Source organism: Saccopteryx leptura, chromosome 5 (genome assembly GCF_036850995.1).
Source record: "Saccopteryx leptura isolate mSacLep1 chromosome 5, mSacLep1_pri_phased_curated, whole genome shotgun sequence".
In the NCBI taxonomy this organism is placed as follows: Eukaryota; Metazoa; Chordata; class Mammalia; order Chiroptera; family Emballonuridae; genus Saccopteryx; species Saccopteryx leptura.
In genome coordinates, this window is record NC_089507.1 from 85,630,558 (window position 1) to 85,644,040 (window position 13,483).

The following is a 13,483-nucleotide window of genomic DNA, read 5'->3' on the forward strand; positions in this document are numbered from 1 at the left end:
CCTGGTGGGCATGCCGGGTGGATCTCAGTTGGGAACATGTGGGAGTCTGTCTGACTGCCTCCCTGCTTCTAACTCCCAAAAAGTACAAAAAATAAATAAATAAAATAAATACTGAAGGCTGACTAGTGGTGGCACAGTGGAGAGAACATTGACCTCAGACACTGAGGTTCCAGTTTTGAAACCCCAAAGTCGCCAGCTTGAGCGCAGGGTCACCAGCTTGAGCATGGGATCATCAACAAAGTCACTCTGGCTTGAGCCCAGAGTAACTGGCTTGAGCACGGGGTCACTGGTTCAGCTTGAGCCCTCCAGTCAAGGCACATATGAGAAAGCAATCAATGAACAAATAAAGTGATGCAACTACGTGTTAATGCTTCTCATTTCTCTTCCTTCCTGTCTCTCTCTCTCTCACTAAAAAAAATAATAATAATAATTAAAATAAAATAAAATACTGAAAATATGGGTGCTCTAAAACATCTACTGCAATTTAAAACCTGATTGGAATATTTCAGGGCAAAGGTTGAATCATTCAAATAAATATTTTAATGAGCTTTTAAAGAAAGTCACATCAATGATTTTGGTAACTTTTAATACCTAGAAAAATAAGGGCTTGAGAGATAATGAAAGTAATTCTTTTTTTCCTTTGACCTAAGTTTTTTCAAATATAAATGTGTTTTTCATTATTTTAAACATTAAGAGATGTAAAAACATCATTTAAGAAGCTGATGTTAGGACAAAATCCAACCAATGACCTCATAATATTGAAAACTGCTGAATTTTAGCAAAAACTATTATAAGGACTGAGAATACTGAAAAGAAAATATCTTTATATATAAGCACAAACATAAAGTAAATTAATTCACAGGAATTTCAAGTTAATATTTTAAAAATATAACAGCTTTTTTGTCATACTATATATACACAATTATACTAGGAAATTAAGATTGGTCATTTGATCTTCAGGGTTAAACTCACTAATTTTGGGGTGTTTTTTTTTAGAGACAGAGACAGAAAGGGACAAAGAAGGACAGAGAGGGACAGAGAAGAACAAAGAGAGACAGGCAGGCAGGAATGGAGAGAGATGAGAAGCATCAATTATGTGCCTTGATGGGGGAGGGGGGGATACAGCAGAACAAGTGACCCCTTGCTCAAGCCAGAGACCTTGGGCTCAAGCCAGCAACCTTGGGCTTCAAGCCAGCGACCTTTGGGCTCAAGCCAGCAACCATGGGGTCATGTCTATGATCCTATGCTCAAGCCAGTGAACCCACACTCAAGCTGGTGAGCCAGTGCTCAAGCCAGATGAGCCCATGCTCAAGCTGGAAACTTCAGGGTTTTGAACTTGGGTCCTCTGCATCCCAGTCCAGCGCTCTATATACTGTGCCACTGCCTGGTCAGGTTAAACTCACTAATTTTAAATTAAGACATAAATAAGGCCCTGGCCAGTTGGCTCAGTGGTGGAGCGTCGGCCTGGCATGCAGGAGTCCCAGGTTCGATTCCTGGCCAGGGCATACAGGAGAAGCGCCCATCTGCTTCTCCACCCCTTCCCCTCTCCTTCCTCTCTGACTCTCTCTTCCCCTCCGGCAGCCAAGGCTCCACTGGAGCAAAGTTGGCCTGGGCGCTGAGGACAGCTCTATGGCATCTGCTTCAGGTGCTAGAATGGCTCCGGTTGCAACAGAGCAACGCCCTGGATGGGCAGAACTTCACCCCCAGGTGGGCATGCCAGGTGGATCCCGGTCGGGCACATGTGGGAGTCTGTCTGACTGCCTCCCTGTTTCCAACTACAGAAAAATACAAAAAAAAAAAGACATAAATAAAACATTTGGAAAACCAAAAATGTTCTCTTTCAAGCCTCAACAGGGAAAAAGCAGAAAGTGTCACATAGTCAAATTAGTTTAACCCTTCAGAATTAATTAGCTAAAATTACTAGATAGATTAGTTCGTTATAGTTACTACTTCTCCTTACTATAGAAACAATATAGGCTCAATATGGAAATTTAGAAAACAGTTGAGCAGAAGAATAAAATACAAACTATCTGTAGTATTAATACCCAGAGATACCCATTGTGCATATTAGTTTCAACCAATCTCATCTCACACTAAATTTTTTAAATAAATATCTTTTATTTTAAATTAAAATTATATGCATGTTCTTTATTATAAACTTTTTTTTTTTTTAGTAAATCTCACAATGCCAGTTTCATAGTATGTGTAAAAAAATACATAAAAGTATCCAGATTGCCCTGGCCGGTTGGCTCAGTGGTAGAGTGTCAGAGAGGCATGTGGATGTCCCAGGTTTTATTTCCAGCCAGGGTACACAGGAGAAGCAACCATCTGCTTCTCCACACCTCCTTATACTCTCCCTTCCTATCCCGCAGCCATGGCTCATTTGGTTTGAGCGCATCGGCCCCAGCCTCTGAAGATGGCTCCACAGAGCCTCTGCCTCAAGTGCTAAAAATAGCATGGTTGAGAGCATGACCACAGAGGGGCAAAGTATTGGCCCCTGACAGGGGTTGCCAGGTGGATCCCAGTCGCAATACATGTGGGAATCTACCTATCTCCCATCTCCCTTCCTCTCACTTGAAAAAGAAGAAACAAAAACTATCTAGATTATATTAGTATCTTATTCTCTTTATTATTGTCTAACTTTTAAATATTTCCTTTTTTTTGACAGAGACAGAGAGAGAGAGTCAGAGAGAGGGACAGATAGGGACAAATAGGGACAGACAGACAGGAAGGAAGAGAAATGAGAAGCATCAATTCTTCGTTGCAGTACCTTAGTTTTCACTGATCGCTTTCTCATATGTGTCTTGACGGGGGTGGGGGGCAGCAGAGAGGAGGCTACAGCACAGCGAGTGACCCCTTGCTCAAGCCAGCAACCTTGGGCTCAAGCCAGCAACCGTGGGCTTTAAGCCAGTGACCTTTGGGCTCCAGCTAGCGACCATGAGGTCATGTTTATGACCCCATACTCAAGCCAGTGACCCTGCGCTCAAGCTGGTGAGCCCATGCTCAAGCGGGATGAGCAAGCGCTCAAGCTGACAACCTCCATGTTTTCAACCTGGGTCCTCCATGTCCCAGTCTGATGCTCTATCTACTGTGCCACCACCTGGTCAGGAAACTTTTAAATATTTCTATTAATTTCAGTGATAAAAAAATTCTGAAAAAACTCCTAAAGGAAGTTCCTCTCCTAATGCTTTCATAAATTTATGCTTCAATTTTCTTTATTATAGCAAATAAACAAATTTAAATCTATAAAGTTAATCTGTAGAAATATAAAAATTACAGCTTAATATATATATAGCGCACATCCTCTAAACAGGAAACATAGTCTCCTCTATGTTAAGTACAAAATAAACTGCAGTCATAAAACATTAAAAATGTTGATACAGGGAATTGATTACACAAAATTTAATTAAATTTTAAGCATCATTTAAATCAATTGATTTAATTCAAATAAAATTCACTCAGTCACTATTGACTAATAAACTGAACTCTAATGACTCATATTTAAGAAGAAATGTTTAGGTTCATGTTCAAAAATTGTAATTAAACTAGAGCAGTGTTTTTCAAATTTTTTCAGGTATCAGGGTCTCTGAAACTCAGTGCTTTTTGCTATCCACCTAAAACACTGATTAAGCTTTGAAACTATTAAATAAATAATTTTTTGAAAACTAGAACCCTTTTTTAAACTAGACCTTATTATAGACACAGGATAAGGAAAATAAAGAAGACGTAAGTTTACAGTTGTTCCTATGGAAAATAATACAATAATTAATAAATAATATAAGAATAAATGCTGTTTTTGTTTTTGTGTACTCACAATGGTAAACCTATTTTTATCTTACCCTGTATATCTGAGAAAACCAATGGGTGAGTATGGGGGAGAATGAGCCATTATTTGATTTTAGTAGCACAGTTCAGTTCAGGTTATATCTCTGAAGAATAGTTTGAGAAATACTTAACTGGAGAGCTAAAACAGCCACATTTATAGGTATAAGTCATATTAGATCTTTTAATGATTTTCAACATTTAAAAATGCCAACAGTACCAAATGACCTGCTCAATTATCAACTATTTCTTTTTTTTTTTTTTTGTATTTTTCCGAAGCTGGAAACGGGGAGAGACAGTCAGACTCCCGCATGCGCCCGACCGGGATCCACCAGGCACGCCCACCAGGGGCGACGCTCTGCCCACCAGGGGGCGATGCTCTGCCCCTCCAGGGCGTCGCTCTGCCGCGACCAGAGCCACTCTAGCGCCTGGGGCAGAGGCCAAGGAGCCATCCCCAGCGCCCGGGCCATCTTTGCTCCAATGGAGCCTTGGCTGCGGGAGGGGAAGAGAGAGACAGAGAGGAAGGAGGGGGGGTGGGGGGGTGGAGAAGCAGATGGGCGCTTCTCCTATGTGCCCTGGCCGGGAATCGAACCCGGGTCCCCCGCACGCCCTGCCGACGCTCTACCGCTAAGCCAACCAGCCAGGGCCTCAATTATCAACTATTTCTGATTTGCTTTTGTTTCTTCCTTTAGAAAACAAGACTGAATAGCAGTCTTGTCCCCTGGGCCCTAAAGATAGCAAAACTCTTGTATTAACACACCACATTCCTGTTTATTGATTTCATCGAATTAGGCGTACATGGAATTGGACTGAGCATCATGAGCTATCCTTGAAGATTCACCTTCATTCACCCCGATTTCCCTAACTTCTCAAATCCTCGTGATCTTTGATTTTCTGAACTACTGGGGCTCTCATCCCAGAAGACCATTACGCAATCTGTTCTATTCAGTAATCACTTATATCTCCCCCTCCTGCCCAACCAACATGCAGGAATGAGATACTTTCTTTCCTATGCCAAACAAATACAGTGCCAGCAAAGAACACAACTAATATTTGACAGCTTTTCACTGATTCACTGACGTCCATGAGATTTCTGAGCTTTTAATCAATGCTCCCTTCTTGTGAATCGTTCCTTCAACTGAAAAAGTAGTATGTTTTACCTTATAAGACTTTCTTTATGCCTTATTTGCCTTCCAGTTTATTTTTAACTCTTAACAAGGCTAGTGTGTCATGGCCATCGGAGGAGAAAATGTGCAATGACAGAAAGTCAGCCTGATCATTTGAGCAAACCAAGACCTCAAGACAGTGGAGTTCTGAAAGTGACCACAGAGGCAGAAAAAGCAGTACAAACCAGCTGGCCCAATTCTTTTAAGAAACAACACCTAGCTTGGGAAAGCTACAGCTATTCACACTTCCATTCTTTCCATTTTTCTTTCTTTGCAAAATGTGTTAAAAAGGTGTTTACCTGCCCACCTACCTGCTTTATACTGTAAATTTTTATGACAAACCACAGTTTGTACATACTTTTAACATTTTAAAATTTAATGTGTCACAAAATTTTTAAAAATAAGCCTCTGAAAAGTAAATTTATATATTCAAACTATAAACCCAATTCTTGCAACAGGGAAGAGGCCCAAAAAAAGTAAAACAAGAAACTGCATCTCTTAGCTTACCATATATAGGAGAAAACGTGAAGTAGTTCAGATGACAAATGTTATAGGCTTCAATTCTAACATCTTTCCAGATGCCTTGGGTTGGAAAGGAAGGCCCCCAGTCCCAGCTAAAGGAACACTGCTCCTGTAACAGCAGGGGAAAAAGAAGACTGATTCTGATTATTATGAAATTTAAACATTATTTTAAAAAAAGAAACTTTGCTTTAAAAATAGCATGAAAGTATATATTAGTTTGCTAGGGCTGTGATAATAAAATATCCCAATTTGGGTGGCTTAAACAACAGAAATTTATTTTCTTACAATTCTAGAAGCTGGAAACCCCAAGATCTAGGTGTTGGCAGGGATGGCTTCTTCTGAAGTCTCTCTCCTAGGCTTGCCGATGCTGCCTTCTCTTTTTTATTTTTTTATTATTAAGTGAGAGGCAGGGAGGCAAAGAGATTACCACATGTGCCCCAACTGGGATCCACCCAGCAAGTCCCCTATGGGCAATGTGCTGCCCATTTGAGGCTGCTGTTCCATTGCTTGGCAACCAAGCTGTTTTAGCACCTGAGGTGAGGCTAAGGAGCCATCCTCAGTGCCTGAGGCCAATTTGCTCCAACCCAGCCATGGCTACGGGAGGAAAAGAGAGAGGTTGAGAGGGACAAGGGAGAGGGTGAGGACTTGAGAAACAGATGGTCGCTTCTCCTGTGTGCCCTGGCCAGGAATCAAACCCAGGACTTCTACACGACAGTTCGACACTCTACAGCTGAGCCAGCCAGCTAGGGCCAAATGGTGCCTTCTCACTGTGGTCTCACAGTCTTTTCTCTGTACACGTGCATACACCTCTCTATTGTCCAAATGTCCTCTTCTTGTAAGGACATCATACATATTGAATTAGGACCCACTCTAATGGTCTCACTTAACTTAGTCACCTCTTTAAAGACCTTATCTCCAGATATGGTTACATTTTGAGCTCCTGAGGGTTAGGGCTTCAACATACAAATTTAGGGGGGAGCACAGAATTTAGTTCATAACTGTGTGTTTCTCCTATACACAGGGTCTAAAATGGCCCACTATGATCCCCTCCTGGTATTCATGTACTTATGGAATCCCTTTCCCTGATTATGGATTAGACCTAGCAAGTCACTTCTAATCAGTAGTACTCATCAGAGGCAATAGCTTCCAAATTTAGGTTATAAAAGAATGCACCTTCTGCTTTTCCCACTCTCTCTTGGCCCCAGGGAAAGCCAGCTGCCATGTTATGAGGCAACTTTGTAGAGAGGCTCAGAAGAATGAGCTTGGAAGCTCATCTGAGGCCTTCCAATACCACATGACGGAGCTTAGACACGAACTTCAGGCCCAGTCTGCCTTGAGATGACCACAGCCCTGGTCCACAGCTTGACTGCAACCTCAGGAGTGACCTTGAGCCAGAGACACCCAGCTAAGCCACACATTCTTGACAGAAAAGATGACAATTAATGTTGCTTTAAGCTGATAACTTTTGGCATTATTTGTAACAACTCAGCAATAGATAACTATACATAGACCTATGTAACTAGTTAAATTTTGCAGAAATGTTCTAAGAATAGAAATTCATGCACATTTGTTCTTCAAAAGCTTATTACATTGAGGCAACAAAAGTTACTTTTTAGACTTCTCAGAAATATCTCTAAACCTACTGTTGTACAAAATGGAATGGAATGGAATGGAATAGAATGGAATGGAATGGAATGGAATGGAATGGAATGGAATGACTACAGAGAACGTTGTATTCAAATGGAATAACTATAAAGAATGAAGAAACATACTGGAAGATTAAGATATTTATAAATGGGCCCTGGCTGGTTGGCTCAGCAGTAGAGCATCGGCCTGGCATGTGGAAGTCCCAGGTTCGATTCCTGGTCAGGGCACACAGGAGAAGTGCTCATCTGCTTCTCCACCCTTCCCCCTCTTCTTCCTCTCTGTCTCTCTCTTCCCATCCCACAGCCAAGGCTCCACTGGAGCAAGGCTGGACCAGTCGCTGAGGATGTATCCATAGTTTCAGTCTCAGGCGCTAGAATGGCTCCGATTGCAGTGGAGTAACACCCCAGATGAGCAGAGCATCACCCTCTGATTGGCATGCCGAGTGGATCCCGGTTGGGCGCATGCAGGAATCTGTCTGTCTCCCTGCTTCTAACTTTGGAAAAAATACAAAAAAAAAAAAAAATTTTAAAAAGATATTTATAAATAGCTTTAAGAAACTGTAGCTAGACTTGCCAATCCCTATTTCCTCCAGGATCAATTCAGAAGTACTTGTTTCTGAACTTACAGCCCCAAAACAAGTCACTGGTACAGGCAGACAGGGCAGACATCTCATCCCGTCTTATCTGGCCTGGCTGCCTACCTCTCCTTTCAGACACATTTCAGGTTCCATATTAATTTACAAAGGTTCAAATTCAAAAACAGGAGATGGTTCCCTGAAATTAAATCCTTTTTCAAGCAGAATTTTTCTAATTTCTACTTTAATTTTTTTTTTTAATTTATTGATTTTAGAAGCAGGGAGAGTGAGAAAAAAAATCAGTTTGCTGTTCCATTTAGTTGTACATTCATTGGTTGTTTCTTTTTTTTTTTAGTGAGAGGTGAGGAAGCAAAAAGATTCCTGCATGTGCCCCAACCAGGATCCACCCGGTAAAGCCCACTAGGGGGCAGTGCTCTGCTCATTTGGGGTCATTGCTCCATTGCTTAGCAACTGAGCCAGTTTTGGGGTTTTTTAGCACCTGAAGCAAAGGCCACAGAGCCATCCTCAGCACTGGAAGCCAACGCTTGAACCAAGCAATGGCTACCAGAGAGGGAGAGACAGAGAAACGGAGGGGGAGGAGTGGAAAGCAATGGGTCACTTCTCTTGTGTGCCCTGATCGGGAATCGAACCTGGCACATCCACACGCTGAGCCAACACTCTACCACTGAGCCAACCGGCCAGGGCTATTGGTTGCTTCTTGTACGTTCACTGACCTGAGATTGAACCTGTAATCTTGGCACATCGGGATGATGCTCTTTCCAACTGAGCTACCTAGCCAGGGCCTAATTTCTACTTCTTTAAAGAAAAAGTTATTTTCAAAATACAGTTAATTAAGCCTGATCAGGTGGTGGCGCAGTGGATAGAGCACATAACTGAGACGTGGAGGACACAGGCTTGAAACCCCAAGGTTCCCAGCTTGAGTGCGGGTTCACTCGGCTTGAGAACAGGCTCACCAGCCTGAGCTCAAAGTCACTGGCTTGAGTGTGGGGTCATAGACGTGACCCCATGGTCACTAGCTTGAACCCCAGGGTCACTGGCTTGAGCCCAAGGTTGCTGGCTTGAGCAAGGGATCACTTGTTCTGCTGTAGCCCCGGGTCAAGGCACATATGAGAAAGCAATCAGTGAAGAAATAAGGTGCTGCACCAAAGAATTGATGCTTCTCATCTCTCTCCCTTCCTCTCTCACTGACTCTGTCTCATTCAAACAATTTAAAAAAACAAAAACCAAAAAATACAGTTAATTAAAATGTGTGAGACAAGAATTCCGTTTTTAAAAAAGAACAAGCACCAGAGCAAGTACTAAGATTTTTCTGAATGGACAATTTGTAGAATACAGCTTAAGGATTTGGCCAATCTGTTCTTATTTAAGTATTATTTCCTAAGCTCTGTATGAGAGACAAACCCGTAACAAGAAAAAACTAAGAATTAAAACTACTTCATAGCATCCCTGTTGAAATTCGCCACGTTAGGTATCAGATTCTCATGTTTAGAATGAAACTCATCCCAGGGATATTTATTGAAAAGTTGTTAAGTTCAGAAGGAGGAGGACAAAAATATTCAACATCATCTAAGGCAGACTATTTTCCCCACCAAGGGCAACAAGTCATTTCTATTCACACAACCTCTCCAGATAAAAGTTAACACTTACTCAAAAAATATTTTGAAGTGCTTCCTATGTGTCAGGCTGGTAGTACATCAATGAACCAATCAGACACAGTCCTTCTGCTTATAGTGCTCACAGTACAACAAGAAATTCAGGCAATGCATAAATAATTACAAAGGAAACAGGTAACAAAAAATGGGAGAAGGAGGTGTCAAGACAAGATTTTCTGAATTACAGTGACTTTCATATGGAGACTGGAAGGGTGAATCCCACTTGTCCAGTGTGTTTAGGGGAGAAGAAAGTGAAGAATCACTTTCAGAAATAGCAGTATGTACAAGAGAATGTGACACCTTCCAGGAAATGAAGAGAGAACAATGGAAGATGTGGGGGAAGACTGGGCTGGTGGGCAGACAGCTAAGAAATTTAGACTTTAGTCTAATGGCAATGAGAAATGGTTGAAGCGTTTTAAGAAGAAAAACTGCTATGATGAACTGGAGGAAGGCAAATGAGGTTGTAGGAATGCCAGTTAAGCAACCAGAGTAATATTTCATGCAAAAAATGATAACACTCTACTTGAGTTCAAGTATGGTAGTAGAAATGGAGTGTGGGCAGATTCAAGAACAACTGAAGAGGTTAACATCCGCATTATCAAAAGGACTTAGTCATGGATTGGAAGAGGAAAAATAATGAAAAGGAGGCATAAAAAAATAACTCAGGTTTCTGGCTTGAGTGATTGTCCTGTATAGTATTCCATTCAGCAAGACAGGGCGCCTTGGGCAAAGCATTTAGATCCCAAGTGCATTGTTGGGCATACTGAGGTTTAAGTCCTTGTGAATCAGTCAAGTAAAGATGCCAAATAAGCAACTGAATGTCAGATATGGAATGAAAGAGAGGTCTGAACTGACAATACAATATTAGGAATCACTAGAAACTCAACTGGTTATAGAAGAAATTAGATAAATGAGATAGACTAGAGAGGGTACAAAATGAAAGAAGAAAAGTGTGTAGAACAGAGAGAGGACTGAATAATAAGACTCTTAAGAGGAAGAGGTTGGTCTGGAAAAAGAGACTTAGATGGAATGGCCTGAGATGTCGATGGAAAGCAAGGATGATGTTGAATATTCCAAACAGGGCAGGCGAGGTGATGGGTTCTACTATCCAACCTAGACAGAGAAGGAGGCAGAGATAAGAGAGGACTTGGGTTGATGTGGAGAAAGCAAAGGGTCAAAGAATAGATGGAGAGTAACATTTCCTCATTGTCCATTCTACACCTCTATCCCACTACCTTCACATAAGCTAAGTTGAGGCATTTTGTCAGCTATACACTTAGAGGTCTATAATTATAAAAATAAGTCTCCAAAATAAATATTATTACCAACCAGCATTTGGAACAACTGGATAGCACATTCTAGTATGGAAAGTGTATTTACATTAATATTTCACTGTATCTTCCAATCAACAATCAGGAAAGAAGGGAAGGGATTAGCTCCACACACAGATGATAGACTTGGCTGCGATCCTCATGGGTTTGTAAAGCTAGAATTCAGATCCAGAATTCCAGACCTGGACATTCATCCAGGTCCCTTCCCACTGGATCAGGTCAATCTAGCCAGAAACACCAAGATGCAACTCATTTGCTAGCAAGTTTGTCCCAAGTTCAGTCTTCTACACACAATGAGAGCAAAAACGTGGGTCTGATTCCTGTTATCAGTGACAAAAGATAACCTGAAAGTGTGGTTTAAATGTCACAAAGTGACCAAGAGTAGAGGAATACTATTACATGAATATATGTATAGAATATATATGTACCTTTACCAATGACCTCAAAAGTAAACCTTTCAAATTATCATTCAGGAAGTCCCTGTTTTGATAGAAGATTAAAGATTGAAGAGGAGAAGGGGAAAGTTCATCCTCTAGTATTTAATTCACTGTATGCCTGACCTATGGTGCTGCAATAGATAAAGCATCAACCTGGAACACTGAAGTCGCTGGTTCGAAACCCTGCACTGCCTGGTCAAGGCACATATGGGAGTTGATGCTTCCTGCTCCACCACCCCCCCCTCTCTCTTTCTCCTTCCTTCTCTATCTCTCTCTCTCCCCTCTCTAAAATGAATAAATAAATAAAAATCTTTAAAGAAAAAAATAAAACCACTGTATCATTTGAAGGGAAGGCATAGCTGAAGTTTAAATAGAAGGATAAGTACACTGTGTTTGATGGAATGCCCGACCTCTCAGGCACACACTGTTCAGTTAAAGCCATATGAACATATGGGTATCAGCACAATGATGTCAATCTAGGTAGCCTGAGTCAACTGGAGAGATAATTTTGACCTTAGTTCTTATCTTTAGGAAATATGATTTAATGATAAGTCTATCCAGCCTAATGAGAGCTGTTTAACTTAATCAGAATTTATCAATTGAGTTTCTAGTCATTAAGTACTGAAAAAATACACCTAATATCTTCACAATGAAACCAATAATTGCATTTGTTGTTAAAATTAAATGCTAATTCCTCAAGACATTTAAAATAGAATCATCAGGTAATGCAGTAATCCCACTTCTGGTTATATCATATATACAAAATAATTGAAAGCAGGATCTCAAAGAAATATTTATATATCCATACAACATTATTCAAAATAGCCTAAGATGGAAGCAACCCAAATGCCCATTAACAGATGACTGAATAAACAAAATATGGTATATCATACAATGGAACATTATTAAGCTTTAAAAAGGAAGGAAATTTTGACACATGCTACAACATGGATGTATCTTAAGAACATTATGATAAGTGAAATAAGCCAGTCACAAAAAGACAAAGACTGTATGATCCCACTTTTCTGAGATATCTAGAGGAGTCCAATCCATAGAAATAAAAAGAATGGTGGTAGTCAGGGGCTTGGAGAAAGGGGAAATGGGGAATTTTTTTTTTTTTGCTGAGTATAGAATTTCAGTTTTGCAGGATGAAAAAAGTTCTAGAAATTGGTTTCACAACATGAATATGCTTAATAATACTGAATTGTACACTTAAAATGATTAAAATGGTAAATCTTGTGTTATGTGTATTTTACCACAATTAAAATAATTTTAAATAAAAAATAAAATAAAAAACTATATAATTCAACCATGAATTAGAATAAATCCAAATCATATAGCCTTACATAAAACCCAAAGAAAAATATCCCCTATAGCTTTTATTATTTTTAGACTTTATTAGAACCTACCAGTAAAATATAAGAACATGTCAGAAAATATATTAATATTTGCAGAAGGCTTCCTAGGAACAAAAATTACTAATAAATATAAACCTTAGAGTCTGGTGAAAAGTTTGATAAACCTTAAGGCTGAGAAGTAATCTGTAAAGTTATATTACCAGTCACCTATTTGTCTTTCTTTTTTCCTGATGTCACCTAAGTCCTGAAGCATGCTTTAAGAAAAAACCTAGAAAGACAAAAATTCTCCACAAAAAATTCATATAATCTTTTGGTTCTTATTTTTCTTTAATATTCAAATCGCACTAAGGGGACAAGAAAGAGATGCCCAACTTCCAGGGAGTCTTCATTCTCACACCAGCACATTGCCCTCCCCCAAGGTTAGAGCCCCATCCAATTGCAAGACCATTACCTTTCGAATAAAATTGACATGGCATTCTCCCTTCTGTACACTTGGAGGGCAGTTTGGTGGCACCTGGTAGCGAGTATGAGCTCTGCTCTGCTGGGCTGCATACAACACTGGTGACTGGAAACGCAGCTCAATGAAGTTTACGGCGTTGACCACATGGGTAATATCAAAGCTCTGAATTAAAGGGAAAGAACATGGAAGTAGCCTTGTGTATAAAATTTTACATATAGGCATAGATAAGATGAAAGAAGAGATGCATAAAATAATTGAAATCTTTAGGTTGAGCCTTTTGTAGGAGAAAGCACTTTTCCGAAATAGTGTAACTAAGTTGCTGACTTTGAGTTATAACTGAGTACCTTCTCCTACCCAAACATGGATTTCTAGGTTTCTCCTTGTTTTTCATAACAAATGATGGTCCTAGTAAACAGCAGAAGCAGAAAATATATTTATCTCTGTAATGTCTACTTTGGCTATTTACATATGGCTTGAACTGCCAAGGATTTCC

At 40.2% G+C, this 13,483-nt stretch overlaps 1 protein-coding gene across 1 annotated transcript in view; it reads right to left on the reverse strand.

Moving 5' to 3' along the window:
- Positions 1-13,483, reverse strand: part of MANBA (mannosidase beta) — a 145,961-nt gene that overhangs the window by 104,473 nt on the left and 28,005 nt on the right. The window contains exons 4-5 of the mRNA XM_066383897.1: positions 12,982-13,152; positions 5,496-5,619 (exon numbers count right to left, since the gene is read on the reverse strand). Of these exons, the coding sequence (XP_066239994.1) occupies positions 5,496-5,619; positions 12,982-13,152 (295 nt within the window). The remainder of the gene's footprint in view (positions 1-5,495; positions 5,620-12,981; positions 13,153-13,483) is intronic.